This window comes from Myxocyprinus asiaticus, chromosome 10 (assembly GCF_019703515.2).
Source record: "Myxocyprinus asiaticus isolate MX2 ecotype Aquarium Trade chromosome 10, UBuf_Myxa_2, whole genome shotgun sequence".
NCBI classification, from domain to species: Eukaryota; Metazoa; Chordata; class Actinopteri; order Cypriniformes; family Catostomidae; genus Myxocyprinus; species Myxocyprinus asiaticus.
This window is the reverse complement of record NC_059353.1, coordinates 51,634,462-51,661,869: the sequence shown is the minus strand read 5'-3', so window position 1 is coordinate 51,661,869 and position 27,408 is coordinate 51,634,462. Positions and strand designations below refer to the sequence as shown.

General features: G+C 38.9%; 2 protein-coding genes across 2 annotated transcripts in view; one reads left to right on the top strand and one right to left on the bottom strand.

The window, feature by feature from the left end:
• The window catches only part of LOC127446978 (neuroligin-4, X-linked-like), a 760,753-nt gene that overhangs the window by 260,752 nt on the left and 472,593 nt on the right, over positions 1-27,408 (bottom strand). The window lies entirely within an intron of this gene.
• Positions 1-27,408, top strand: part of LOC127446977 (E3 ubiquitin-protein ligase SH3RF3-like) — a 218,324-nt gene that overhangs the window by 146,601 nt on the left and 44,315 nt on the right. The window contains exon 3 of the mRNA XM_051708392.1: positions 2,876-2,971. Coding sequence (XP_051564352.1) covers positions 2,876-2,971 — 96 coding nt within the window. The remainder of the gene's footprint in view (positions 1-2,875; positions 2,972-27,408) is intronic.

Below are 27,408 nucleotides of genomic sequence, written 5' to 3'. Positions count from 1 at the left end.
AACAGTCATGTGTTTGACTGCAGTACAGTAGACCGACAACAGTCTGTCTGTAATTCATTATTTGTCTGGCATACTTACCTAACAGGGTTCACACACATCCTGGAAAACCTGGAATTTTGCAATGCAGTTTTTCAATCATGGAAAAATTATGGAAAATGAGAAAAATACCTAAATATCCTGGAAAATAGTTATTTGTCCTGGAAATATTTGAGTTTAATAAAACTGTTTAACTGTGTGGCTAACATGGTTTTTGTTACATGTACAAAAACATGGTAACAATCTGGACTCTGGATAGGTGTCAAATACACACATTTGTATAGTTTTGTCTAGGGATGCACCGATATGAACATTTTTGGCCGATAACGATTTGAACAAAAAACCCCATAGGCCGATACCGATATTTTGCCCCTTACACTATTTTGTCATCAAATCACTTTTTTACTTTGCAGTTGTGATTTTAAAATGTACAAAGAGCTACAAAAGCTTTTTCACTGTTCCATCAATAAATAATGTCCATTGAACATGACAAAACTGTCATGAAGTCAAAGTCTGCTGGTTTCAAAGTGTTTTAGATCGTTTCTCTCATCATGTAGCCTCTACGTAAGTGCCGCTTCCACAACGGTCACGTCCGTTTTTCAGCATTAACGTGAGAACGTGACAGAATAAAAATGTAATATTACATGTTCTTAGCAGTGCCAACTCTTCTATATATTGTGGCTATTATTATTTCTGGATTGTGCATTTAAATTCACAGAGTTTTTACAAAGTGTGTTACTAATTCATTATAAACAACCCATTGGTTTTTCATATCGGCATTTTCATGCTTTTAACCAATATGCCGATGGTTTTAATTTGGTCAATAATTGGTCGATAAATATCGTTAGCCGATACATCGGTGCATCCCTAGATTTGTCACTGCCGGCGGCAGCACCTTTGTGAAACAACGTCACGTAAATTCTCTGCTCATCTGCTGTCATCTCTGCTTTGCCCTGATGAAATAGTTTAAGTATTAATATAGTGAAAAATATGATTTTTTTCGTTCTAACATTGCTGTTGTGTTAACTACAAAGGCATTTGTAAACCTTAGGCTACGTCTACATTAATCCGGATAAATGTAAAAAACGTGTTTTTGTTTTTGAAATGCTCTCCGTCCACACTGCCGTTTTCCAAAAGTTGCTCGTCCATACTGAAACGTATGAAAACACTTAAATCCCCTTACTGCGCATGCGAAAAATCGCAGTTCCATGTACGAGCTGAAATGCAATTGTCCTCGTGTTTCACTGCCAGACAGCAATTCCGAGTAAACTTTGCGTCGCATTTGAAGGAATACATTATGAAGGTTGTACAAACTGACATTTATCTTTTATCTTTAACAATGCTTTCAAAGAGAATAATAGGCACAACGCCGCTATAACACAGACTGCCATCTTGATTGTTTTGGTTTGAATGTATCACATGACTGTGTCACATAATAACAAATACTTCATTGTTTTCAGATATCACCATCTTCCTTGTCCACACTAAAACGTGAAGATGGTGTTTTCAAATTTATCCACTTGGGAGAGCATTTTCAAAAAGCTCAGTTTTCACTGACAAAAACGCCGTCTTAGTTTGTTGATATTCTCAAATGTTAAGTGAAAAGTAAAACGAGGGGGAAAACCCGCTTCAGTAGACAGCTGGTGCTACAGTACTACCTCAGACTCAAACTTAATAATAACCGAACTTAATAATAACAGCAATACCACAGTATTTTTCATTCATTATTGTATTTACGGTAGTAATATTTCCAGATAGCAGTGCTTTATGGCTGAACCCGGTGGTGAACTCGGCTCAGACTAAAGCCCAGGGTTTGTTCAAACAGACACAACAGAATCGAACAGAATGCGAGGATCTCGAGACGCATATTTCAAAATTGAACTTCATTCCTGACAAAGCATTTTAAAAACCCATTGCTTAATCTGAGAAATGCTGAAAAGAGAGCACTTTTTTTGTGAAAAAAATGCAATCAGTCTGAAATCATTGTGCTTGGCACATCCAAAATTCAAATGCACAGTTTGCTTTTTTTTCTCTTTTGAATTTGACGAATATTCGAATGTAACATTTTAGCTGGACAGCCCTATTAGTTATAAAATGCAGAATGTCTCGTAATTTGACATATTTGGGATGAAAAAGAATGTTTGAATGCACAAATAATCAAATATAAATTGTGATATGTCCTAGTGTAATTATTAAACATCAAAAGGCTGCGATTTAATAATTTAAAAAAATTATATATATATATCAAAATGAATGTGTGCAATGAATTCAGAAAAAATAACCATTCAATAACCACAAGATACATCATGACCTATCATGTGTTTTTGCTTAAATATTACATCCGTTGGGTACATAATATGTCCTGGAAAAGTGTTCCTTGAAAAGAGTGGGAACCCTGTCAAAGCTTTCTGACTGAATACAATCTCCAGTCCGGCCCTGAAGAGGATGTTAATGTGAATGTACACGCTGATAATGACAGTTCAAACTTGAGAAGGGAAATATTCACAGTGTTACAACTGTTATGTTCAATCAGCCTCCCTCGTTTATCATTTGATTATTTGTTGTGACATGATTGAATCAGTCAATAAAACAGGATCAGAATTCCCACTGGACACATTTCATCATTTAGTTTTCTTCTGATCCTGTTAAAGAGGGAATTTCAGTCTTGTTCTGTGATTTAAATATATGCTAATATATGCATTATATTAAAACTATTATTTTAGAACATAAATAGAAAAGATTTTTCTTTTTTTTTAATCTATTACCTGCAAAGCCAGAATGAAATATAGAGTTTTTAGAATTATTTATTCTTATCTGTCATGTGTTTTCTCTCCCACAGGACGAAATTCTGACTGTCATACGACGAGTGGACGATAACTGGGCAGAAGGCATGCTGGGAGATAAGATTGGCATTTTTCCAATCTTATATGTTGAGGTAAGAGCACTAGTGTGTGAATGAAAAGACCTTCCTTTACATGCACTTTAATATTTTTTTATTTTTATTTTTTTAAGATTTCCTGTTTCAGTGGCATACTCAAAATTAAAGGCTTATAACTTGGCAAAAAAACAAGGAGTGTCAAGTGTTTGGTATCATTGTAATGAAAACTTTTCCATTTATGATACATTCTGAGACTCTCACACTAAGAAACTGATGAAAACTCACAAGATAAATTGAGCCAAAAATGTACTTTTTTTCTTATTTTTCTGGTTCGACATGGTATATCGCTGGGTGTAAATAAGGTGGCTCCGAAAAATTGGTTTTGTTTTGTTCCCAGTCATGTCAACTGCATCTGAGAATTTTGTGTTGATACAACAAAGCAATCAAAAGTTATAGCATTACAAATGTAATTTATCAGTGTCCAAAAACATCTCCAAACAAATAAAACATAATAGTTGTACATAAGAACTAATTACACATGCAAACACAACAATGACTAAAGGTTTGTATAGCATGCAGACATGATTTTAGTAATGAGATTTCACAGAATGAGTTTCATTCTGTGTCATTTGAGTCATCATTGAGTCTGTGTCATGTATTTGGCGCCATCTCCTGGTGGTCATATGTAACATTGTGCTTCATGTGGATTATCTAATGATCTCTGCATCTGATTACCTTGTGTGTCGGCTCATTTGAAAGATAATCACATCCTCTAAGTAATGATATGTGATATTTTATGTTCCATGAAGTTATAAGCAAAAACGTGGCATATAAGCAACACCAACATAATTGTCAAAGACATATACTTAGCTATTACTCACTATATTTTTGTCTGTGAGTGAAACAAATAGGCTGGTTGTATTCTACTCTTTGAGAGCTTTCCAACAACATATGACACATGACTATTTGAACAGTTTGATTAAAAAAATTAAGTAAATAATGTTGATATGAGGATTAGCAAAAGTTTAAATAAATTGTAAAAATCATTATTTATTAAATACAATATCAAACCACACAACAACAAGTATTACAGTGGTTTTACAATGTTTAAGGGGTTTTCTTAGATACGACATGAAGCAGCAACAGCAATACTTAGTGATTAGCGACACTAATGTTCAATACACCTTTAAATGTATCAATCGTAGTAATCAGAATAAACAATTAATCTGCCAAGTAATTAGTTCATTAGTCTGTTATGGTTGCCAAGCAGCATAGAAACATGGCACATTAATGTGCGGTCACAGATGTGTGTTCAACAGGGCTTGTCCAATCAGAAGTCTGAACTATCTGTTTTTTTTCTCATATAGCGAGCTTGTTTTAAATTGACTAGTTAATGAGATCGTATAGGTTCATAAACTGTCATGTGGTTTAATGTATGAGCTGGAATGAGATGGTGTAAAGCAGGTGTTTCATCCCAGATTGTTCTATCAGCATTCAATCAGCATTCAACACCATAGTGCCCTCCAAGCTTGATGAGAAACTCCGGGCTCTGGGCTTAAATAGCTCGCTGTGCAGCTGGATCCTGGACTTCCTGTCAAGCAGACGCCAGGTGGTTAGACTAGGCAGCAACATCTCCTCATCACTGACCCTCAACACTGGAGCCCCACAGGGCTGTGTTCTCAGCCCACTACTGTATTCCTTGTACACACATGACTGTGTGGCAACACATAACTCCAATGCCATCATTAAGTTTGCTGATGACACGACGGTGGTAGGTCTGATCACTGACAATGATGAAACAGCCTACAGAGAGGAGGTGCACACTCTGACACACTGGTGTCAGGAGCACAACCTCTCCCTCAATGTCAGTAAGACAAAGGAGCTTGTGGTGGACTTCAGGAGAAAAGACAGAGAACACAGTCCCATCACCATCAATGGAGCACCAGTGGAGAGAGTCAGCAGCTTCAAGTTCCTGGGTGTCCACATCACTGAGGAACTCACATGGTCCATCCACACTGAAGTCGTTGTGAAGAAGGCTCATCAGTGCCTCTTCTTCCTGAGACGGCTGAGGAAGTTTGGAATGAACCGCCACATCCTCACACGGTTCTACACCTGCACTGTAGAGAGCATCCTGACTGGCTGCATCTCCGCCTGGTACGGCAATAGCACCGCCCACAACCGCAAAGCACTGCAAAGGGTGGTGCGAACTGCCAGACACATCATCGGAGGTGAGCTTCCCTCCCTCCAGGACATATATACCAGGCGGTGTGTGAAAAAAGCTCGGAGGATCATTAGAGACTCCAGCCACCCGAGCCATGGGCTGTTCTCACTGCTACCATCAGGCAGGCGGTATCGCAGCATCAGGACCCACACCAGCCGTCTCCATGACAGCTTCTTCCCCCAAGCAATCAGACTTCTGAACTCTTGATCTCCCACGATCAATATACATCAGCACTGCACTTTATTACTCTTACTCTTATATCTCACACCGGACTGTCATAAATTATATTATTATTATATTATATTCTCTCTTAACAACACACTGGCAACATACTATCAACCGACAGCCTGAATGTCAATACAGTACAATACAACCTACTGTACATTTTATATATGCAATTTTTTTTATTGTATAATGTGTATTCTATATTGTGTGTATTGTATACTGTACATTGTATATTATTATTTGTATTGTGTTGTGTTAATTTGATGTTATTGTAAATTGGTATATGTCTCATCACTGTCACGACTGCTATGTTGATCGGAACTGCACCCAAGAATTTCACACACCATTGCACTTGTGTATATGGTTGTGTGACAATAAAGTGATTTGATTTGATTTGATGTGTGTCATAGCAGAGCTGTGGAGTGAAGCATTGTGGGTACTATGTATTGATTTGAAGCGAGAGAGTTCATTAAAAATCACTCACAGAATGCAAAGGTGAAGTAAAGGCCATCATGCATTTCAAAATAGCAGACTGCTGTTATATGTCCTGATCTCCTTTAGCACACTGTAACACTGTTAAAGGGAAAGGAGGAGGCGAGAACCGGCTTGACAATATAAATAATAGCTTAATAATAAACTTAAACAAAAAGACAAACACATGCCGGGCAGCTGCCTGTAACTCTCTCTCTCTGTCGCACTGCCGTCTCCGGTCACCTTTATCCCTCTTGGGCTTAATCAGCTTAATTAGGGGCCGGGTGTGTGGAATCACGGCCCGGCCCAGCCCTCCGCCCTGCCACACACACCTAGAATACAACATAAACTGTGTTTAAAAGCGCTGTGTGAAGAAAACACTCAGATACTGTATTATACATGAACTTGTAGTGTCTGATTTCAACACAAGCCAACATTAAAAATCAAAATGTACCTTGTTTACTTACATACACATACTCTAAAGGCCCTGCACTTTTTTGATCTTATTGTGAACGATCATCAGTGCACACATTATATAGAATGCATTTCACATAGATAAAAAAAAGAAGTCAAGTCCTGCCCTACATTGTTTTTTCTCATTTAATATCCTGTTCCATTAGGAAATTTGTTCCATTTCAGAAGTAAAATGGGTTGTAAATGCATTTTTGACTTTAAACTTGGCAAAAATAGCATTCAAATTTGATTAATTTCCATGAATTAATTCAAAGATTTGAGTCAATGATTTGTTTGCATAATCAGAATTTTTTTACTTTATGGAAATCTCTAATTAGGTAAATATTGTTGTTTATTATCATTACAGTGAACATGATCAAATATAATTGGCTTCAATTGCTGTTTGGTTTAAATTTTCCTCTGAGGGGGGAAAAACAATCACTTTTTTTTGTTGAGCCATTCCATAGCAAATACATAAATATCGAGATAAGGGCCTATTTTGAATATTATCAAAAGGCTGGAAAAAAAAAAAAGAAAAAAAAAATATATATATATATATATATATATATATATATATATATATATATATATATATATATATATAAAAAATTATTTTTTTTTATTGTTAGTGGTGCTTGCTTTAGCAATCCCTAAACCAAAATCACAACACATAAATTACAACACATAAAAATCCCATAGATTTAACAATGACAAAATATCAATAGAATTCAGATCAGAATGTCATATAGACTTGGGGGTGGGCTCTTTTGACTTTAAGTATCTCCCTGGCAACCATATCGCAGCACCCTGACAACCACTTAGTAATGCCTTAGCAACCACCCAGGACACTCTAGCAACTGCCTAGCAACTACCTATCAATGCTTTAGCTACAACCTTGAACACCCTAGCAATGCTCTAGGAACCTCCTAGCAATACACTAGTGACCACTTCGCAATGCCTTAGCAACCACCCAGAACACCCGAGCGACTGCCTAGCAACTACCTATTAATGCCCTAGCAATCACTCAGAACACCCAAGCAACGTTCTAGGAACCACCTAGCAATACCCTAGGGACCACTTAGAACACCCTAGCAACCATTGCGCAGTGCCTTAGCAACCACACAGAACAACCTAGCAACTGCCTAGCAAGATCAGTAACAAGATCTGAACAAGATCAGTGACACTTCAGATTCCTGTAAACTATTTTCAACTTTCTTATCTCTTCTCTGTCCTCCTCCACCACATCCTACTATTCTCTGACTGCTGATGACTTTGCCACGTTTTTACTGACATGGTAGCAAGCATTAGCAGCCAGTTCTCTACACCTAACACACACGGGTACTCTCTTCCAACATCCCATCCTCTGTTCTCCTCTTTCTCCCCTCTCTCCGAGACTGAGGTCTCCAAAGTGCTTCTTTCTAACTGTCCTACCACCTGTCCTCTTGACCCTATCCCCTCCCATCTTATGCAAACTGCCTCTCCATCGATCTTACCCACACTCATTATCAACGCATCTCTCACAACTGGAAACTGTCCCAATACATTCAAGCAGGCTCAAGCAACCCCACTGCTTAAAAAACAACACATAACCCCACAGCAGTCGACAACTACAGACTACCTCACTCAAACCATTCCTGTCTAAAACTCTTGAGAGGGTCGTGTTCAACCAGTTGTCTGCTTTTCTCTCACAGAACAACCTACTTGACAGACATCAGTCTGGCTTCAAAAAAGGACACTCAACAGAGACTGCCCTCTTGTCAGTCGCTGAAACCCTGCGACTGGCAAGAGCTAACTCCAAATCATCCATCCTCATCCTCCTTGACTTGTCTGCTGCCTTTGACACAGTGAACCACAAGATTCTCCAGTCCACCCTCTCTGACCTGGGCATCACAGGAACTGCGCTTGGATGGTTTGAGTCATATTTCACTGGCAGATTGTTCAAGGTCTCCTGGAGAAGAGAGGTGTCCAAGACACACCAGCTGACCACTGGGGTTCCTCAAGGATCAGTGCTTGGACTCCTCCTCTTCTCTATGTACACAACATTACTCAGACTGGTTATTGAGGCACATGGCTTTTCCTACCACTGCTACGCAGATAATACAAAGCTCTTCCTGTCGTTCCAGCCTGATGACCCTACTGTCTTAGCTTAGCTCTCAGACATTTTGGCCTGGATGAAGGAACGACATTGCCAAGACAGAACTCCTCGTGATCCCAGCCAACCCATCTGTTGACCACAACCTCACTATTCATCTTGTTTCAAGTACACTAACACCAACCAAAACAGCCCGGAACCTGGAGTGGTGGTAGATGACCAGTTTAATTTCACTGCCCAGATCTCATCAACTGCCCAGTCTTGCAGGTTCACGCTTTACAACATCAGGAAAATCAGACCTTTCCAGTCTGAATATGCTACATACCTGTAGCTCCTGGTCCAAGCTTTGGTCATTTCAAGACTGGACTACTGCAATGCTCTGTTGGCTGGCCTTCCAGCTAACACAATTAAGCCACAGCAGATGGTCCAGAATGCAGCAGCAATTCTGGTCTTCAATCAGCCAAAAAAGGCTCATGTCACCCCACTCTTGATTTCACTCCACTGGATACCTGTAGCTGCCTGCATCAAATTCAAGGCTTTGACTCTGGCTTTCAGGACAGCCAATGGAACCGCACCCTCTTACTTCAATTCCCTTCTTCAGGTCTATGCTCCAACTCGCTCTCTGCAGTCTATGAATGAGCGACGCCTGGTGGTCCCATCACAAAAAGGTTATTTTATGATCGTTCATTTTCTCTGCTCCTCTGTGGTGGAATGAACTTCCAAACTCCACATGATCTGCTGTTACCTTCTCAACATTCAAGAACCAGAAAACACAGCTTGTCTCACAAGCACTTAACCAACCCACATTAACTGCACATACTACTGCTCTTAACCTGCACTTAATGTACAAAAAAATAATTGCCTGTCATCTCCTGTGCTAGCACCTTTACTACTCCAGCCACTGTGAGAACTTGGCAGTCCTATACTGCAGATGTTGTTAAACTTTGCATGACAAATTGCTTGATATGTATCTCATTTGTAAGTCACTTTGGATAAAAGTGTCTGCTAAATGACTAAATGTACAGTAAATGTAAATATAGCAACTACCTATTTATGCCCTATCAACCACCCAGAACACCATAGCAACTCCCTAGGATCCACCTAGCAAAGCCCTAGTGACCACTCAGAACACCCTGGCAACCACTTCGCAATGCCTTAGCAACCACCCAGAACACCTTATCGACTGCCTAGCAACTACCTATTAATACCCTTGCAATCACCCAGAACATCCTAGCAACATTCTAGGAATGACCTAGCAATACCCAAATGACCACTCAGAACACCTTGGCAACCACTTCACAATGTCTTAGCAACCACCCAGAACACCTGATCGACTGCCTAGCAACTACCTATTAATGCCCTAGCAATCACCCAGAACACCCTAGCAACGTTCTAGGAACCACATAACAATACCCTAGCAACCACCTAGAACACCCTAGCAATGCTTTATAAATCACCAAGCAACATCCTAGCGACCACTTTGCAAAGCCTTAGCTACCACCCAGAACACCCTAGCAACTGCCTAGCAACTACCAATTAATATCCTAGCAATCACCCTAGCAACACCCTAGGAACCACCTAGCAACCACTTCACATTGACTTAGCAACCACCCAGAACACCCTAGCAACTACTTAGCAACTACATATTAATGCCCTAGCAACCACCCAGAACACCCTAGCAATGCCCTAGGAACCACCTAGCAAAGCCCTAGCAACCATTCAGAACACCCTAGCAACCACTTTGTAATGCCTTAGCAACAACCCAGAACACCCTAGTAACTGCCTAGTAACTATCTATTAATGCCTTAGCAATCACCCAGAACCCCCTAGCAATGTTCTAGGAACCACCTAGCAATACCCTAACAACCACACAGAACACCCTAGCAATTGCCTAACAACTACCTATTTATGCCCTAGCAACCACCAAGTACACCCTAGCAATGCTTTATGAACCACTAAGCAACACCCTAGTGACCACTTCGCAATGCCTAAGCAACCACCCAGAACACCCTATCAACTGCCTAGCAACGCCCTAGCCACCACTGTGAACACCCTAGCAACCACTTCGCAATGCCTTAGCAACCACCCAGAACACCCTGGCAACTGCCTAGCAACTACCTATTAATACCCTAGCAATGCCCTAGGAACCACTTGGCAACACCCTAGCAACCACCCAGAACACCCTCGCAACTGCCTATCAACTAACTATTAATGCCCTAGCAACCACCTAGAACATACTAGCAACACCCTAGGAACCACTAAACAATGCCCTAGAAATCACTCAGAACATCCTAGCAACCACTTTGCAATGTTTTAGCAACCACATAGAACACCCTAGTAACAGCCTAGCAACCATAGAACATTATAGATTCATGGGGGTGGGCTCTTTAACTTGTGGCAGTGTACTGAGGCCCTTGGTGAGACATTATGGTAATGAGTTTTGTCCATGGCAATCACCACTTATCTAGATATTATTATTGTTGTTTTTAGTCCTAGTCTGAAATATGTCATCATGGAGGAGTCAGAAGAAATGCAAACAGAGGTGAATACAGAGATCAAGAGAAGAGCTGTGAGAGAAGCACAAATAATCTTCTCATATCACTTCACGCCAGTGTTTCTGGTGTTTGTTGTTGATGGTGTTCTGGATCACAGGTCTCAGCTGGTGTTTGGTGCTGCTGTGACTGTCACACGGCGTTTCATGTCTTATGTGGTACAAACACTACTTTTCTGCTTCACAGGCGTCCAGTCTGAGGTCTTAACTGGTTTAGGGATGTAATTGTTCTCATGGTTGTTACAGACAGCAGTGAGTCGATCATTAGAGCTGCAACACATCAGCTGAATTTTCCTAATCCGGCATCTAATTCAAAGAATTTCCAACAGGTTTATTAGAACGTGCCAGACCGTGGTGAACTCAATCTCCTCTCCTCCACATCTCACCTGAGGAAAATGAGAAAATAAATGAGGTTTATCTTTAGTTCCTCTTTTAACCTCGTTTAAAATCTCTCCTCATTAGCACACAGTCACGGTGAGATCTGACTCAGTAATGATGCTGTTTTAACGATGTAATTTCAGATGCGCTGATGGGCTGTTTGTCCTCATTCAAATGTCACGATGCGGTTCACTGTTAACTTTTCACTGGCATTTCATCTGTTTATGGCACTGTAAAGTGTAGCGTGTAGCGCAGCTGCAGGTGAGACGTACATCAAATTTGTTTAAATCATGATGCGTTTCTGTGGAGAGCTGCACAATGGCTGCGGACGACTTAACATTAATCAATCATTTCCTGTCATGGTTAATATCCCATCAGCTCCTCTTACAGTAATGCTGAGTCTACAGAGGGATTTCAAGGCATGTGGGATCACTCTAGACGTTTAACTGTACAAAAACTGTTGGAGGAATGCCATTAAATGAGAGAAAGTCGCCAACGAATAGACTCGCATAGTCAGACCTTACTGCTTATTCTGACATAAAACTGCATGCAGAAACAACTTGTCAATGTTTATCATGTGGTTAGGGTATTTTTAAAAAGAAATGCTAACCCATGTAGCCTTTAACATAGTATAGAAAGATTCAACCAATATATCTATGCCGAAAATGCACGTTGGAGCATAACTTTTTTTACTCTTGGAAGACCTTTGATATGAAAGCAAAGATGTACTGCAAAAATCTTATTCTTAATGAGAATATAAATATTGTTTTTCTGTAAAAATATCAAAAAATCCTTAAAGCAAGATAAATTTAAGTGAATTTTCTTACTTTATTTACTTGTTTATAGTCTAAACAAGTGAAAAATTTGCCAGTACTGAAGAATAATCCAAAGTATGATTACGTTACTGATTTGGAATACGTTACAAATGACATTTTACAGCATGTATTCTGTAATCTGTAGCGGAATACTTTTTAAAAGTAACCTTCCCAACCCTGTTCATGTTTTTGAGACGTTACAGACATTACATCAGAAATTTTGTTATTAACATTTTTTATTGATTCCATCATAAGACAAATAAACACAACATAAAATACAGAATCAGTTATATAAATTAAACCCCTCCCCCCGAACATTCCCCCCCACCCCCAACCCAAACACGCCTCCTCAATTGCTGCCACCCCGCCCATCTCCCCGCACCACTCCCGAAACTAGGGTGCCCCAGCTGTCTTCCACCCCCTAAGAATAATTCGTCTGCCAACCATAACTCCGGCTATGACCCAAATTTTTAAGTGGCTGTCCCCACACACATACATATTTGAACCCTCAACCAAAATTCTTGTATCTTAACATATGGGTTGTGTCTCCATCTTCTGATTGGCATCGCCAGCAGGTGGCTGTGTCTTTAAGACCAAGTCTATACAATCTAGAGGGTGTCCAGTATAATCGATGTAAAATCTTAAATTGCATCAGACGTACCCTTGCATCTCTAGATGTAGACTTGATGTTTTTTAAATCCTAGCTCACACTCCCTCCTCCAATACCAAGTTTAAATCTTTCTCCCGCAATCTCTTGAGAGAGGTTAAAGCGCCGTCCCCCAGACTCTGAATTAGCAGGGAGTAATACACTGATGCCTCATGACCTTTTCCAAAAGCAGTAATCACCAATCCCAGAGTAACTGCCACTTTAGGGGGGTGTATGCTACTCCCAAAAATAGTACAGAGAAGGTGGCGCAGCTGTAAATACCTAAAGAACTGAGATCTGGGAATCCAGGACTTCGCTATGCTATCAGATTATTTGAAATAAGAGAGGGGGACATCTACAGGGAGAGATTGTAGCAGGTTGTTGAATTTTGGAATACAAAATTCATTTTAATAACATTAACCTTTCCAATCATAGATAAATGTAATGAAGCCCACCTGCCCATATCGCTCGAAAACCGTTTTATTAAAGGGTCAAAATGAACTCTTAACTAAATCAGACAAATTTGCTGGGAATAAAATGCCCAAATACTTAATGCCCTGTTTGGGCCACTGGAAGGCGCCCGGCTGGAAAGCCATTAAAGGGCAGTACGCTTTCAGAGTCAAAGCTTCGGATTTAGACCAATTAACTCTGTATCCTGAGAACTTAGAAAAGGAATTAATAATTCTGTGGAGGCAAGACATAGATCTAGTAGGGTCGGAGACAAATAATAAAATATAATATGTGTAAAGCAAAAGTTTATGTGCCATACCTCACGCCACCACCCCTGGAAAATCATCCTCCTTTCTTATCGCAGCTGCTAATGGTTCCAGGGCAAGACAGAACAATAATGGGGAAAGAGGGCAACCCGACTGTAACAAGGTTCAAATGGGGAAAGGAGGAGGCGGGAACCAGCTGAACAGTCAAAGTAATATTTTAATAAGAACTTAAAAAGACACAAAGCTTAAACGCACACACAGCAGCTGCGTGTGGCTCTCTCTCTCTCGAACTGCTGCATCCCGCTGCACTTATCCCTCTCCTCGGCTGATTAGCCTGATTGGGGGCCAGGCGTGCGTATTCACGGCCTGGCCCCACCCTCCTCCTCGTCACACCGACATTATATCAGAAATTTGCATAATTAATTCTGATTCAAAGTAATGTCCAGCATCATCCAATCACTGTCAACCATGTTAAAATAAAATGATACATTATAAATTCTGAATCTATGTACTGATTATCATTGTCACATGTCTGTCAAACATGTTGAGTGATCCAAACATCATCTGCAGCCTGAAACTGAACTTTTGATCAGATTTTAGGAGTGAATGCACTTAGATGCATAGAGAGCTATAGGATGCTCCCTTGCTCCCTATTTAGTGAATGACTTAACCTCCAGTGTGCTGTCTGTCTGCACTGGTCTCAGAACAGTTTGAAATGCAACTTATGTTCATCCTAACTCCATATAAAGCCTCTGAAAGACACATTTTTCAGCTTTTGGATGCATTCATTGATTCTAAATGTGATAATGCACAGTAAATATAGGATATTTTAATAAACCAACCTCACAAAACTTGAGCAGATCCAGCATCCTGTGTAGTGCTCATTTATCTTCCTCTGAAGCACGTATTCTATCAGCCTCTCCTCAACAGTTCCCTGAAACTTTATTTTCTAATGATAAAATGCAAATATAAATAAAACTAATATTATATACCATCTGCAAATATGCAGATATCTCATCTAAACAGATGTATTTCATGAACCTCATGAAAATCCAGCGTTTTCTTCCCGTCAAGCACTCATCTAATATTTTTCTCTGAAGCGCATATTCCATCAGCCAGAATCAAAAACCTCAGGATCAAAAGTTCCTCTGATTCACAAATCATGATGGTCAGTCTGTGTCAATCCAAGCAGGCGATCCAGGCCATTTAAACTGTCAGGAGATTGAGACTAGCACTGGATTCGCACGAGCGCGTGAGTGCAACTTCAAGTAAGCACTTCACGTGCTTACTGACAGCACAGAGTCTCCTGAACTGAGATCAGTCGGTTTAAATGAAATGAAATTATGTGTTGCGTATAGCCAAGCCAAAACGTAATGTCCATGCAGGTGGACACGGGGTCTCAAGAGGATACAGATTATTTTACAAGCATAAAACAAGCAGAATATACAGTTTTGCTCATGGATATATAGTTTACTTGCTACGTGCCTCAAAACTTAGAACAAGATTTGATCTCACTTGCCTGAAAAACGTTGATTATGCTTCACGTTATAAACTTAATTCATGTTACATGTTTTTTTTTTTTTTAAGTACTAATTCCATGTATTCATTCAATAAATATGTTGTCTTGAAATTGCATATGTTACATTTCATATATGAAAATTTTTGATTTAGAAAAAAGAAAGAATATTGTCAGTTCAGCGAGCATCACACAGAAGTGTTTAATGTGAGCACATATTAATGGCTTCTTTACCGCATCTATGTATGATTAGAATTAAATGATACTTTTGTTGATCAACAACTGACTGTGAAGAACAGAAAGGATATTAAAAGAGACATTCAACCCTCTAAGGACAAGTTGGAGAAAGAATCACCATTGGATAGTACATTTTTGTTTTTACTCACCAGACTTTTGACGGCGTGTAATGAAACTGAAAATTAAAAAAGATATTAAAGGGGCATCTTCACCTATCTATAGTAGTCATATATATAACTTCACACAATATTGTATGCAGGATTGTACATTAAAGAGAGAAGTTGCAGTTTTTTTCTATCTCATCCATGCAATGTGTTATTAGAATTAAGGCTCTATTTTCGTGATTGCACAACGTCTTATCCCATTTTCGTGCCAGCGCAAAGTACAAGTTGGCGTGTGAAGGAGTGTTTGCGCTACTGTGGGTGTATATGCACAAACTGTGTGTGTATTGTAAGTTACTGAAGTGCCGCAAAGCGCAATTTGCTATTTTTCTCAGAATTTGGTCGTTGCACTAAGACATTTCGATACCAGTGGCGAATTCTCAGGGCCAAAGCCTTCTCTGCTGGCCTTACGTGCCTAATAAATACTTATTTTTTCATCCTTTCATTCTCAATCACCTTTTTGCCTATGCATTTCTAATGGCTTTCCACTCCTAATTACTCTACAAACAAATAGGGAAAAATGAAAAGTTTATCCAGTCAGAATTTATTCCTTGATACTTACAAGTGAAGCATGATGGCTGCTTCACAAATCATATGCTGAAGCAGCACGTGAGTTTGAGCTCCACCTAGTCAGGCCTTCAGAATTTCTACAGAATCCCTCAAAAGTGCAAATGAATGCGCATCTAATGTCAGATTGTCAGGTTCATCAGCCAATCAGATTGATTTATTTGTTCTTGGTGGGTGTTGTCTTTAGGATATGTCCATGTCTAGCTGGCCTTGAGTGACGCAATCACGCTTTACGCGATGTACGTAATTCAAGAGCGAAAAGCGTAAGATCAAGCTGTCTGACGAGTCGGCTGTCATCACTGCCGGTATTGCCGTTGAGAAAGAGATCCTTATGGATTTAAAAACACGAGATGTTCTGCAGGACCGCGTGATTGCTTAATTTATTAAACAGGAAAGAAGGGCTGATTTTTCACTTCAAGTAAATTGGTAAGTGCTTTTTGCTTTGTTATAGCAACATCAGGAGTTTTCTAAGTGTAAATTAGGCTGCTTGAGCATTCAGTGTCGGATCAAGTTTTGGCTTTCGTGCATGGACGTGTTTTTAAAATGTCAGTTGGTATTATTAGTTAGCTGTGACATAATGTATGATGCCCAAAGGCATAGAGTGTCTTATTCATTGTGAAACTGTGTTTTCTTAATGGCAGGAATCACACTGAAGGCCTAGACTTAAAATGCACGGTTCGCCACTGTTCAATACCACGTCTTAACTCAGTGCAAAGTTTAAATTCAGTTTCTGCATTTGCAGTTTGGAGATTCAACCAGCAGGTGTTAATAAAGTTCAGGTCCAATTCTGAAAATATAGTGGAACATTAAGGTATGTCCCTAACAATTACTGTTGTAGTCTTTTTGTATAACAAATATTTATGAGATTTGTGTTAAACTGTCTATAGGTCATGTTTTTCTTTTTTTTTTTATTATTATTATTGTTATGGTTATATATACAGTATATATATTGTTTTATGTATCTTGTATCGCTTCTCATGTTATGAAATGTATTTCTGAAATGTACTTATTGTAAAGCGACCTTGAGCTTCGGGAAAGGCGCTATATAAATAAAACTACTACTTCTTTATATGTATTATTGTTCTTGTATATTTAAAATTGTATTTACTAGTAATTTTCCACCTGTTGTCTTAAAGTGATTTTTAAGTCACTGTAAAAGGGACCAGTGGAAGAATTTGGAGAGAATAAAATGTTTGGATTTGATTTAGACTATATAAAAGGAAGCAAACCGTGCCGGAGACGAACCTCAGAATTAAATTGTACTTGACACAGCCCATTTGCGTGTTGCACTGGCGATTTCGCTAAACCCACTCGTGCCTTGACGTAGCGCATGCTTGCACGAAAATACCAAAACTTCATGGCATACCCGCTGACTTTGAGCTTATGACTTAAAGCATAGCACTGCGCTTAATGCTAGCGCTCTTAAAATAGGGCCCTTAATGTTTCTTTTTACCTTTTTGATCACCAACGGACTGTAAATGACAGAAAGGATATTAAAAGAGACATGAAATGAAAAATAGAATGTGTGGATCTCATCTTTGTACACAAAATACACAGAATGAGCCAATAGAAAACTTTTACTTGCATAATAAGTATTGATTTGCTTGTACAAATTTTTACAAGTTTTCAAATTTAAATCTACAAACTCTCGAGTTTTGCAACACTTTTACCTTCTAACAGACGTCCAACAGGCGCGTTACTGGTCTGTGGCCTTGGTGTGAAACGGAGCATGTTATGAAAGCAGTCCCTGGAAAAGTGCCTGCTACGAGCCCCTGCTCTTTTTTTAAATAAACATCCTTATTTATATTTTTTTTACCATGGCCATTGTGATCTTTTTGTTTTCAACTTTGACGGCTTCTTATGTTGGTCCCAACCTTGGGTCGTAACATAAATTGGGGGCTCGTCCGGGATATATATTGGCCCATCCCGAGGCATTATTTCCACTATTTTTGTGCTGGGGTCATGCTTGTTGAGCAGAGTAGTGGCTTGACGCATGTTGGATTAAGGTTGTGTATTGTCTTGTTTGTAGTGTGTTGGATAGGAGGAATAGCTATGGCTTCGTTTAATTTGCAAACCTTTATTAAAAATCCAACTCTAGGACAATTTGATAAATGCAGGAAGGACGACATGTTGAGCATCGCAGGTCATAACCAGATTTCTGTATTGAAGCAGTCTCTTAAGAAGGAGATTACAAATGTGCTGTTGAATAAGCTGGTAGAGTTAAATGTACTGGTTGTGCCAGGTGCAGTAGAGGCAGCAGGACCGGTTGGTGCTGACGCGGGTACACCTTGTGATGCTGAGCCAGGTGAGGTGTGAAGTGAGTCGGTAACCATGACTGAGGCGGAGGTCGAGGTCAGGGTTGGCTTACCACCCTTTGATCATTTTCACCTGCTTCCATGGGTTCTAAGGAGGAGACATGACTAAAGGTCCATCTTGCTCACTTGGAAATGGAAGCGCGGGAGAAAGCCCAAGAGCGTCAAGCCGAAATGGACCTGCGTCTTCAGGTACACGGTCTTGAGACTGAGGCTGAGAAACAGGTAAAAATGCGACAGCTCAAGCTAGAAGCAATGAAGATTGTCGGTGGCTCAGCTGCGCAGCTGATCCTCACTCAAGTCTCTAATGTCTCCTCGGTTGCCACTCCACCACCAGCACCAGATACATTTGATGTAAGTAAACACATTGCATTAGTAGAATGTAGAGCTTTAGTAGAACTTTAGAGAAATGGAGGGGGAATCTTATTTTAATGATTATTGTGTATATTTAATGTATATTGGATGTGTAGGCTCTTTTACTCCCATGTAGGTTGTAGGTAAAGCCCAGGAAGTGTGTTCTACTCTATCTCTGGTGCTCGTGCACAAAAGTGTATTTTCATGTGTATGCACAGAGAAGACTGTAGCGGTTACACCTTCTCAGGCTCATTCTCTTTGATTAAAATCAGGTCCCTCACATCCTAAAGAGGATAGGGAGTGTTTTTATTGTCATAAACCAGGTCATTTAATTGCAGCGCAAGCAGCAACAACCACATGCCAAAAGTGTTGGGTTGGTAAAAAATGCTTCTGTTCCTGAGTTGACCAGTTCAGCAGAAAATGAAAACGCTCCTAACTCCAGTTACAAACTTTTTCTGATGACAGGGTTAATCTTGCTAACTGGTAATTCTGCTGATCAAAAGGAACAACTTTTATTCTGGGGAATGATCTAGCAGGAGGTAAGGTGATGCCAGTGTTCACAGTATTTGACACACCCAGTGTGTTTTCAGTCTCAGATGACTTGTCCAGAGTTTATCCAGATGTGTTTCCTGCGTGTGCCTTCACGTGTGCTATAAGTGATCATATTCACTTGTCAGATTCTTTTATGGCACCGATGTTTGCAGATGATGTGACATTACCTCAGTATAATCTAGAGTTGACCTCTGAGCAGGAAGATGGTTCAAAAGGGATCTGAAGGTACCATGAATAGCTCTGACACTTTAAAGTTGTCTGTCACTCGCTCTCAGGTTATTGCTGTGCAAAAGAAGGATCAGTCACTGAGTAAATGTTTCGTTACTGCTGTCAGTCCCGATGTCGATAAAAATATAACAACTGCTTACTTAGTTGTTACCTACGTGTTGATGCGTAAGTTGTGTTCTAGTGTTGACCTGGGTTGGAACGCAGTATATCAAATTGTGATTCCAAATGCTTACCGGCAGCATGTGTTATGCTTAGCACATGAACACCTACTGTCTGGTCATTTGGGAGTGACGAAGACATGTAACTGCATTCTCAGGCATTTTCTTTTGGCCAGGATTAAAGAGAGATGTTGCGAAGTTTTGTTGTACTTGTCACACCTGTCAGTTAACAGGTAAGCCGAATCAGCTGATTCCCCTTGCTCCGGTTTCACCTATTCCAGTTATAGGTGAAGCATTCGAACATGTGATTGTTGATTGAGTCAGACCTTTACTTAAAACCATGTCCGGTAATCAATTTTTGCTTATGATTATGTGTACGGCTACACGTTTTCCCAAAGCAATTTCATTGCGAAAAATCACAGCACCTGTTATTGTGATAACACTGATCAAGTTTTTCTCTACCCGGACTTCCTAAAATGATACAAACAGAACAGGGTACTAATTTCCTGTCATGGCTGTTTACACAAGTTTTTACGTTTTTTTTATTTATTTTTTTTTTATCCCCTTTTCTCCCAATTTGGAATGCCTAATTCCCACTACTTAGTAGGTCCTCGTGGTGGCGTGGTTAATAACGTCAATCCGGGTGGCGGAGGACAAGTCTCAGTTGCCTCCGCTTCTGAGACCGTCAATCCGTGCATCTTATCACGTGACTCGTTGTGCATGACACCGCGGAGACTCACAGCATGTGGAGGCTCATGCTACTCTCCATGATCCACACACAACTTACCACACGCCCCACTGAGAGCGAGAACCACTAATCACGACCACGAGGGTGTTACCCCATGTGACTCTACATGCTTAGGAGACCTGGCTGGAGTCACTCAGCACACCCTGGATTCGAACTCGTGACTCAAGGGGTGGTAGTCAGCGTCAATACTCTCCGAGCTACCCAAGCCCCCCAAGTTTTGAAGTCTTTAACAATTTCTCACAGAGTGTCTAGTGTGTATCATCCGGAAAGGCAGGGAGTCCTTTAAAGATTCCATCAGACATTAAAATCGATGTTTAGAAAGTACTGCATGGATACAGAGAAAACGTGGGACGAGGGAGTTCCATTAGTTTTATTTGCAATATACGAAATGGTACAGGAATCTCTTGGTTTCAGTCCGGCAGAGTTAGCTTTTGGGCACACTTTTAGAAGTCCACTTAAACTTCTCAAAGAGAAAATGTTAGAGATTGACTTGAGTCCAAAGATGAATGTTTTGGACTATGTTAGTCGCTTCAGAGACCGATTGCATTATTCTTGCTTTTTTGCTTGGAAGTCTCTGTCAGCTGCTCAAACCGGCATGAAGAAACTGTATAATAGGGAAGCTGTTGAAGTATTGGTATTATTGCCCGTTCAAGGTTCAGCCTTGTCAGCCCAATTCTCTGGTCCCTATATGCGTGGCAAAGAAAGTCAGTGAGACCGATTACATCATTCACACGCCAGACTGAAAATGTCAGTCTCGTGTATGCCATATTAATATGCTTAAGGTTTATCATGCAAGAGACAAACTCACCTTCCTTCTAAAAGAAAAGAAATCAAAACAACAGCAAACAAACACTGAAGTGGGTTTCCTGCGGCAGCAGCCTGAAGTGCAGTCAGCACCTCTTAAATAGGCAAGACTTATTAGAGTCTCTGCCCCCATCTAATTGGTAGACTCAGATAGGAAACACAAAAGCAAAAGAGCAGGGGCTCGTAACAGTGGCATTAAATAAGGCCAATTTCGGGAATCAATCGATCGGTGATGTGCCAACGTTGTGCCGGAGTTAAGACGGAATCGGGCCGTAGCTACAATGGACAGCGCGCCAGAACTGGCCCGTGTTCATTTCTGCATGTAACCATATATGTTTCATAAATGTAACATTTTAAAATTGATATTCAGCCTAAATGTTCTCTTGCATTTTAATTATAGTTTATAATAAATAAATAATGTATTTTGTCAAATCTGTATAAACCGTCTCATAATAAATGTAAAAGCACTAACTTGAATGCATGAAGAACATTTATTTACAACATTACACAAACAGCAATTGTTTAATAAGGTATACTTTACAAAATTTTACAACATTTTAGTGTATAATAAATGCGCATGAAAAGAATACAAATGTTACAAACAGCAATTAGGCTTACCTCAATATGCATGAAAGACAAAAATGGGATTTTAAGAACTGATAGTGGAATCGTTCAAATGAAGATCGTGATTAATTGGAAAATTAATCATTTTTATTCAGCCCTACTGTATATATTTTCTTTAAGCAAAATAGAATTTCTAATTTCCTTCTTTTGATTCTGGGGTGAATTATATACTGTACGGTTTCTTGACAAGTTCTTGAAATACATCCAGAGAAGAAAACCTGCAACATTTGTGTTTGAATTTGCTCTAAACACTCCTTTAAATGCACAAATGAACAAAGCAGAATTGTGATTACAATGAGAGATTACAGCGGTGAGAGATGCTTGTCTTACTCGTGACAGATGCGAGTTGCTTACATGCATGAGTCCCAGGAGGTTTATAAAACAAACTCACACGTACATTCAGAGTCGACGCACACATGGCACGCATTAAAATAGACTTCACATGTAGAGTTACGTATAAATAGTTCTCATATCGCACTCTTTATTCCCAGCAGTCTCTGCTCATGTGACACAGAGTTATTTCAGCACGGCTGGTGACAGCCTGTCATTATTTAGCTGCGGATTTGCTGCTTTGTGATTTTATTTTTGTCATCTTCCTGTGGCATAATTACAGCGTGTGATTGGCTCTATTATTGGAACAATTAGTGCAGGACCTGCGGCTGCGAGACTTCTAAACATTTCACTAGCACATGAGAGCTGCGAGAGCGTGACCTGTAATAACAACACTTCTCGTGCACAGTTTGAAAGTTCACGACTGCAGTGATGATGCTGATTGCACTGGGAGCGAATTAACTGCCCAACACTGAAGCGAAGAAAGAGTCATGTGACCCACAAGAAACAACAGCTGCTGCTGCTTCTGTAAAGGGCACATGTTCTGTGGTGCTGCAGCGCTTTAATTACACATAATTACACAACGGTTAGTATTATTTCACTAGACACACACTGTATGATTAACATAATGTTCAAATATATTCTATATAGATATACAGATTTCAACTTAGTGCCAAAGTCCTATAGGATTAGAGGTGATTTCACCAATGCATCACGATGTTTCTCAAAACATGCATAATCGGAATTGTAAATTAATTTTTAAAAGGTCTGCTTATTAAAGCACACACGAGACAAAACATTTCAGTTACAAGCTTGTATTTGGTTTCAGAAACATTCAATTCAAGATGATGTTTATTACACCAAGAATTGTCCAAAAATCTTTAAATTCTCCCTAAATAGAATCAGATCGTGAGGTGCCTAATGATTTCTCCTCTACTTAAGGCCTTTGCACACCAAAGGCGAACACGAATCACTGACGAATGGCCCTTTCACATAGAAAGCTAAGCGAATGTTCGCCGTTAACACATAGGTGGCGCTAATCGACAAGCAATTTAACCCTGGTACGGTAGGTGGCTCAACGCACCTTTGAGATGGCCCTCCGCCCATCACCGGGTTACAAGAAATAGCCACTTGACAAGTTTGCAAAACACACAAGAATAGTAAACGATTCTCTAGCGAGCAGATCGAAAAAATAAAACGCATCTCTCTACCAGCTGAAGCAGCGATGACGAGTGTGTTGTTTGTTTGCTCAACAAGAAAGAAAACTTTTGAGACACTTTACAATCTATTTCAGTTCACCTGCTGGACAAGTTGACTGAGTATTATCATATATACACAGTCTGAGGGGAGATTAGAAAGAATCGAGTGTAAAAAAACAGTTTTACCCTTTAAGCTCTGAAGGTATTTTTAAAGATTTTTTGTTTCCGTGGCATACCTAAAATTAAAGACTAAAAAACAAACTAAAAAATAAGGAGGGTCAAGTGTTTGGTATCATTGTAAAGAAAATATTTCAAAACATTTTAATGATATAGATTATGATACATTTTGAGACTGTCAGCCTAAGAAACTGCTGAATTTTCTTTTTTTTTTTTTTTATTATTATTATTTTTCTGATTTGACATTATATATCTCTGTGTGTAAATAAGATGGCTCTGAAAAATCTGCTTTTGTTTTTGCTTCCAATCATTTCAGCTGTATCTGAGAAAACTTTTGTGTTGATACGACAAAGCAATCAAAAGTTATAACATTACAAATATAATTTATCATAGTGTCCAAAAACATCTCCAAACAAATAAAACATAATAATTGTACATAAGAACTAATTACACATGCAAACACAACAATGACTAAAGGTTTGTATAGCATGCAGACATGATTTTAGTAATGAGATTTCACAGAATGAGTTTCATTCTGTGTCATTTGTGTCATCATTGAGTCTGTGTCATGTATTTGGCGCCATCTCCTGGTGGTCATATGTAACATTGTGCTTCATGTGGATTATCTAATGATCTATGCATCTGATTATCTTGTGCGATCTCGTTTGAAAGATAATCACCTCCTCTAAGTAATGATATGATATATTCGTTCTGTTTATTTTTGTGAAGTTATAAGCAAAAACGTGGCATATGAGCAACACCAACATAATTGTCAAAGACATATACTTAACTATTACTCACTATATTTTTATCTGTGAGTGAAACAAATAGGCTGGTTGTATTCTACTCCTCGAGAGCTTTCCAACAACATATGACACATGACTATTTGATCAGATTGATGTTTTTACTGATTGCAATAATATGTACAGTGTAAATTTTGTTTTTCATAAATGATCAAAACGGAACATTTCTGATTTATCTGCAAATTTCAAAGTGTTCAGTTTTGGTCATAATGTCTACATGTATTGGAAAGTAGAGCTTCTAGGCTTTCAAACAGCACCTATTTTGTGTTGGTTGGACTATAGTTGTTAATATTTTGATGATTTTTTTTTTTCACGTGGTTTAAAGGGTTGACGGTTCAAATGTTATAATTTGGAGCAACTCTGGTTATGTTCATATATCAAGCATACTGTATAAACTTGTGTTAAGTGCATTTGTTTAAAATCACTGCGTAATGCACACTCAGAATGACTCTTAAAACAAATGTCTGATTCTGTGTTATTGCCATGTACATCTACAAACCCTGCATGTTACTAATTAAACATGATGAAATTTAAATGCTTTAAGAGATCTTACCTAACAAAACCCATCTTCAGTCTGACCCATTATTAGATACTTTAATACTGCTAATGACAGACGAGGTTGTTAATGATTATTAAAAAGAGCACAGCAGTAACAATTTAGTTTTTCTTAAGGCACACAAAGTGAACTGCAAGTCACAGCAATAGTATTAATATTAATAATATTTGACAAAAAAAAAAAAAAAACACTTATGATCTGTAAAGTTGTTTATTAAAAAAGTGATACAAAGGCAAAGATGCTGCAATATATATTATTTACATTTACGCATTTGGCAGACGCTTTTATCCAAAGCGACTTACAGTGCCCTTATTACAGGGACAATCCCCCTGGAGCAATCTGGAGTTAAGTGTCTTGCTCAAGGACACAGTGGTGGTGGTTGTGGGGATTGAACCAGCAACCTTCTGATTACCAGTTCAGTGCTTTAGTCCACTACACCACCACCACTCCATATTATTATAGTAAAGATATAAGAGAACACACGTAAGATTAAATGCAAAGGCAAAAAATGCAGCAATATGGAATACATTATGAAGACAATCCACGTAAGATCAGATACTTTTTAAAGAGGATGCAAGGCAGTGATGCAGCAATATCATTTACATGTTAAGAGAACCCATATGAGAAAAAATGTTCGCTCCAGGTCATAATGGCTCGTTACGAATCCATTGTTTCAATTCAAAATGTTGATCGTGGCGAAAATTCGCGTTTGGTGTGCAAAGGCCTTAAGTGTGTGACTTTTTCCGTTTGTTTCGGCGGGGGGGTTGTGCTATATTGCAAAAAAAGTTTACATTTATAACGTTAAAGTCTCCGTATACATAAGTCAGGCATATGAGGTATCCTTTGAAAGCTTAGAATCCGAACTTTTCAGAGATAACCATCACTTCTGCATTGATGTTACTTAAAACAACAAAATAAGGCCTCAAAAAATTTGCATCGCAAAATAGCCCCCCCCAGAGGTAATGGGATAGAAATATTTATATGAAAATAAAAGTCCTTCACATAGCACTTAAATGGACAAGTCATATATCAAATGAAAGCTCTCATTCTCAGGAATATGGCTGTATAGTTATTTTGTTGCTCTAATACACAGTTCGAAAGATTTTCAAAACAATCACAAAGTGAAATATGATTTCTGTCTGTCATCAAATACAAACGTCTTGTTTATGCTCTGATAACGGCTGCTGTAAGCCCCAAATTGCTAAAAACTTTGTTTGCTTTTACCTTAGCCATTTTTTGCTTGTCTGTGAGCTTGCCTGACTGAATAATCCAATGTTATATCTTAGATGTCCAGAACAAAATATGCCATCCAGAAGGAAAAGCATGCAAAACAAATCATCAGAAAAATATGTTTTTGACTATTGATAATAAAGTGTTATATATCATCACAAAGGGGAGGATCTTAGCTTTCTAATGACACTCAGAGGCCGAGATATTCAATGAAATAATGAGGGTGGTGCCTGAACTGAAAATTAGACTGAATGTCTATGGATGAGCACATCTGTGAGGACTAAAATGAGTTAGAGCGCCACCTACATTTCAGATCTGTATATTGTGATGGATGCTGGCTGCTGGTAGAGTGAACAGAACCAGAATTAAATGTTTACAAAGTTAGGACAAAAAAATAAATAAATCTGTTTATCATAAGATTATAAAAACGTACAATATTATTATATATAGAGAGAGTCTTTTTTTGTTTGTTTGAGGGGTTCTCTGAAAAATGTGACAAATGTTTTGTAATTAGTCCACAGTATGTGTGAATGGTGAGATTTTAAATTTGAGTGTAAAACATTGCGGATGACAGCCCAAAAATGCCCCAGAGTTTAAGGGGTTACGTTATTTTTCACAGCAATGCCGATTACACTTTTTTGATGTTCTGGCACAATTGAAATTTGTCTTTGTCTCAAGCGGATTATGATGTTAAATAGATTGTCTCAGTGTCAGGTTTGTGCATTATGCATGTGATTAATTCATTTGGACCCTCTGAAATTATAACCTGATGTCAGAGTAATAATATTATGACCTTCAGAAGAGATGTGCACTATTCCACAGAGAACACCACAGCGACTGTGGGGTCAATCAATCAGACTCATTTACATACCATTACCATACTATTAGCATATTTATTTACAGAAATGAATTGAAACAAAGGGCTTGAGTCATGTTTGATCTGTTTGTCTTAGGAGTCCAAACAAAAGAGATTTAGTGTTTGACATCTGGTTTTGTTTGAGCTTATATAGAGGCCTGGCGTTCATCAAAAGAGAACATTTGCAGTCTGAATGACAGATGTTTTTTCAAGAAAGCTTGTAGCTCAAGGATTTGAGTGAATCACAGACCACAAACTACAAGAGCCAGTTGTGAATAACAGTATTGTGTGCCATTCTGAAATGAAGTGAGAATGCCTTGAACATTCTAGTTCAATTCCTGAATTACCAATGAAGTAGCAAAAATTATGTAGAGTTTTCTTTAGATTTTTCAGTATGAATTACTCATAATCATGTTGTCATACACACAACATGGGCTATTTCTAGAAACATTAGCTTATATTAATTATCAGTGTTTCAAATTCTGCTTTCCCTTTGGTCTTAGATTGATACTTT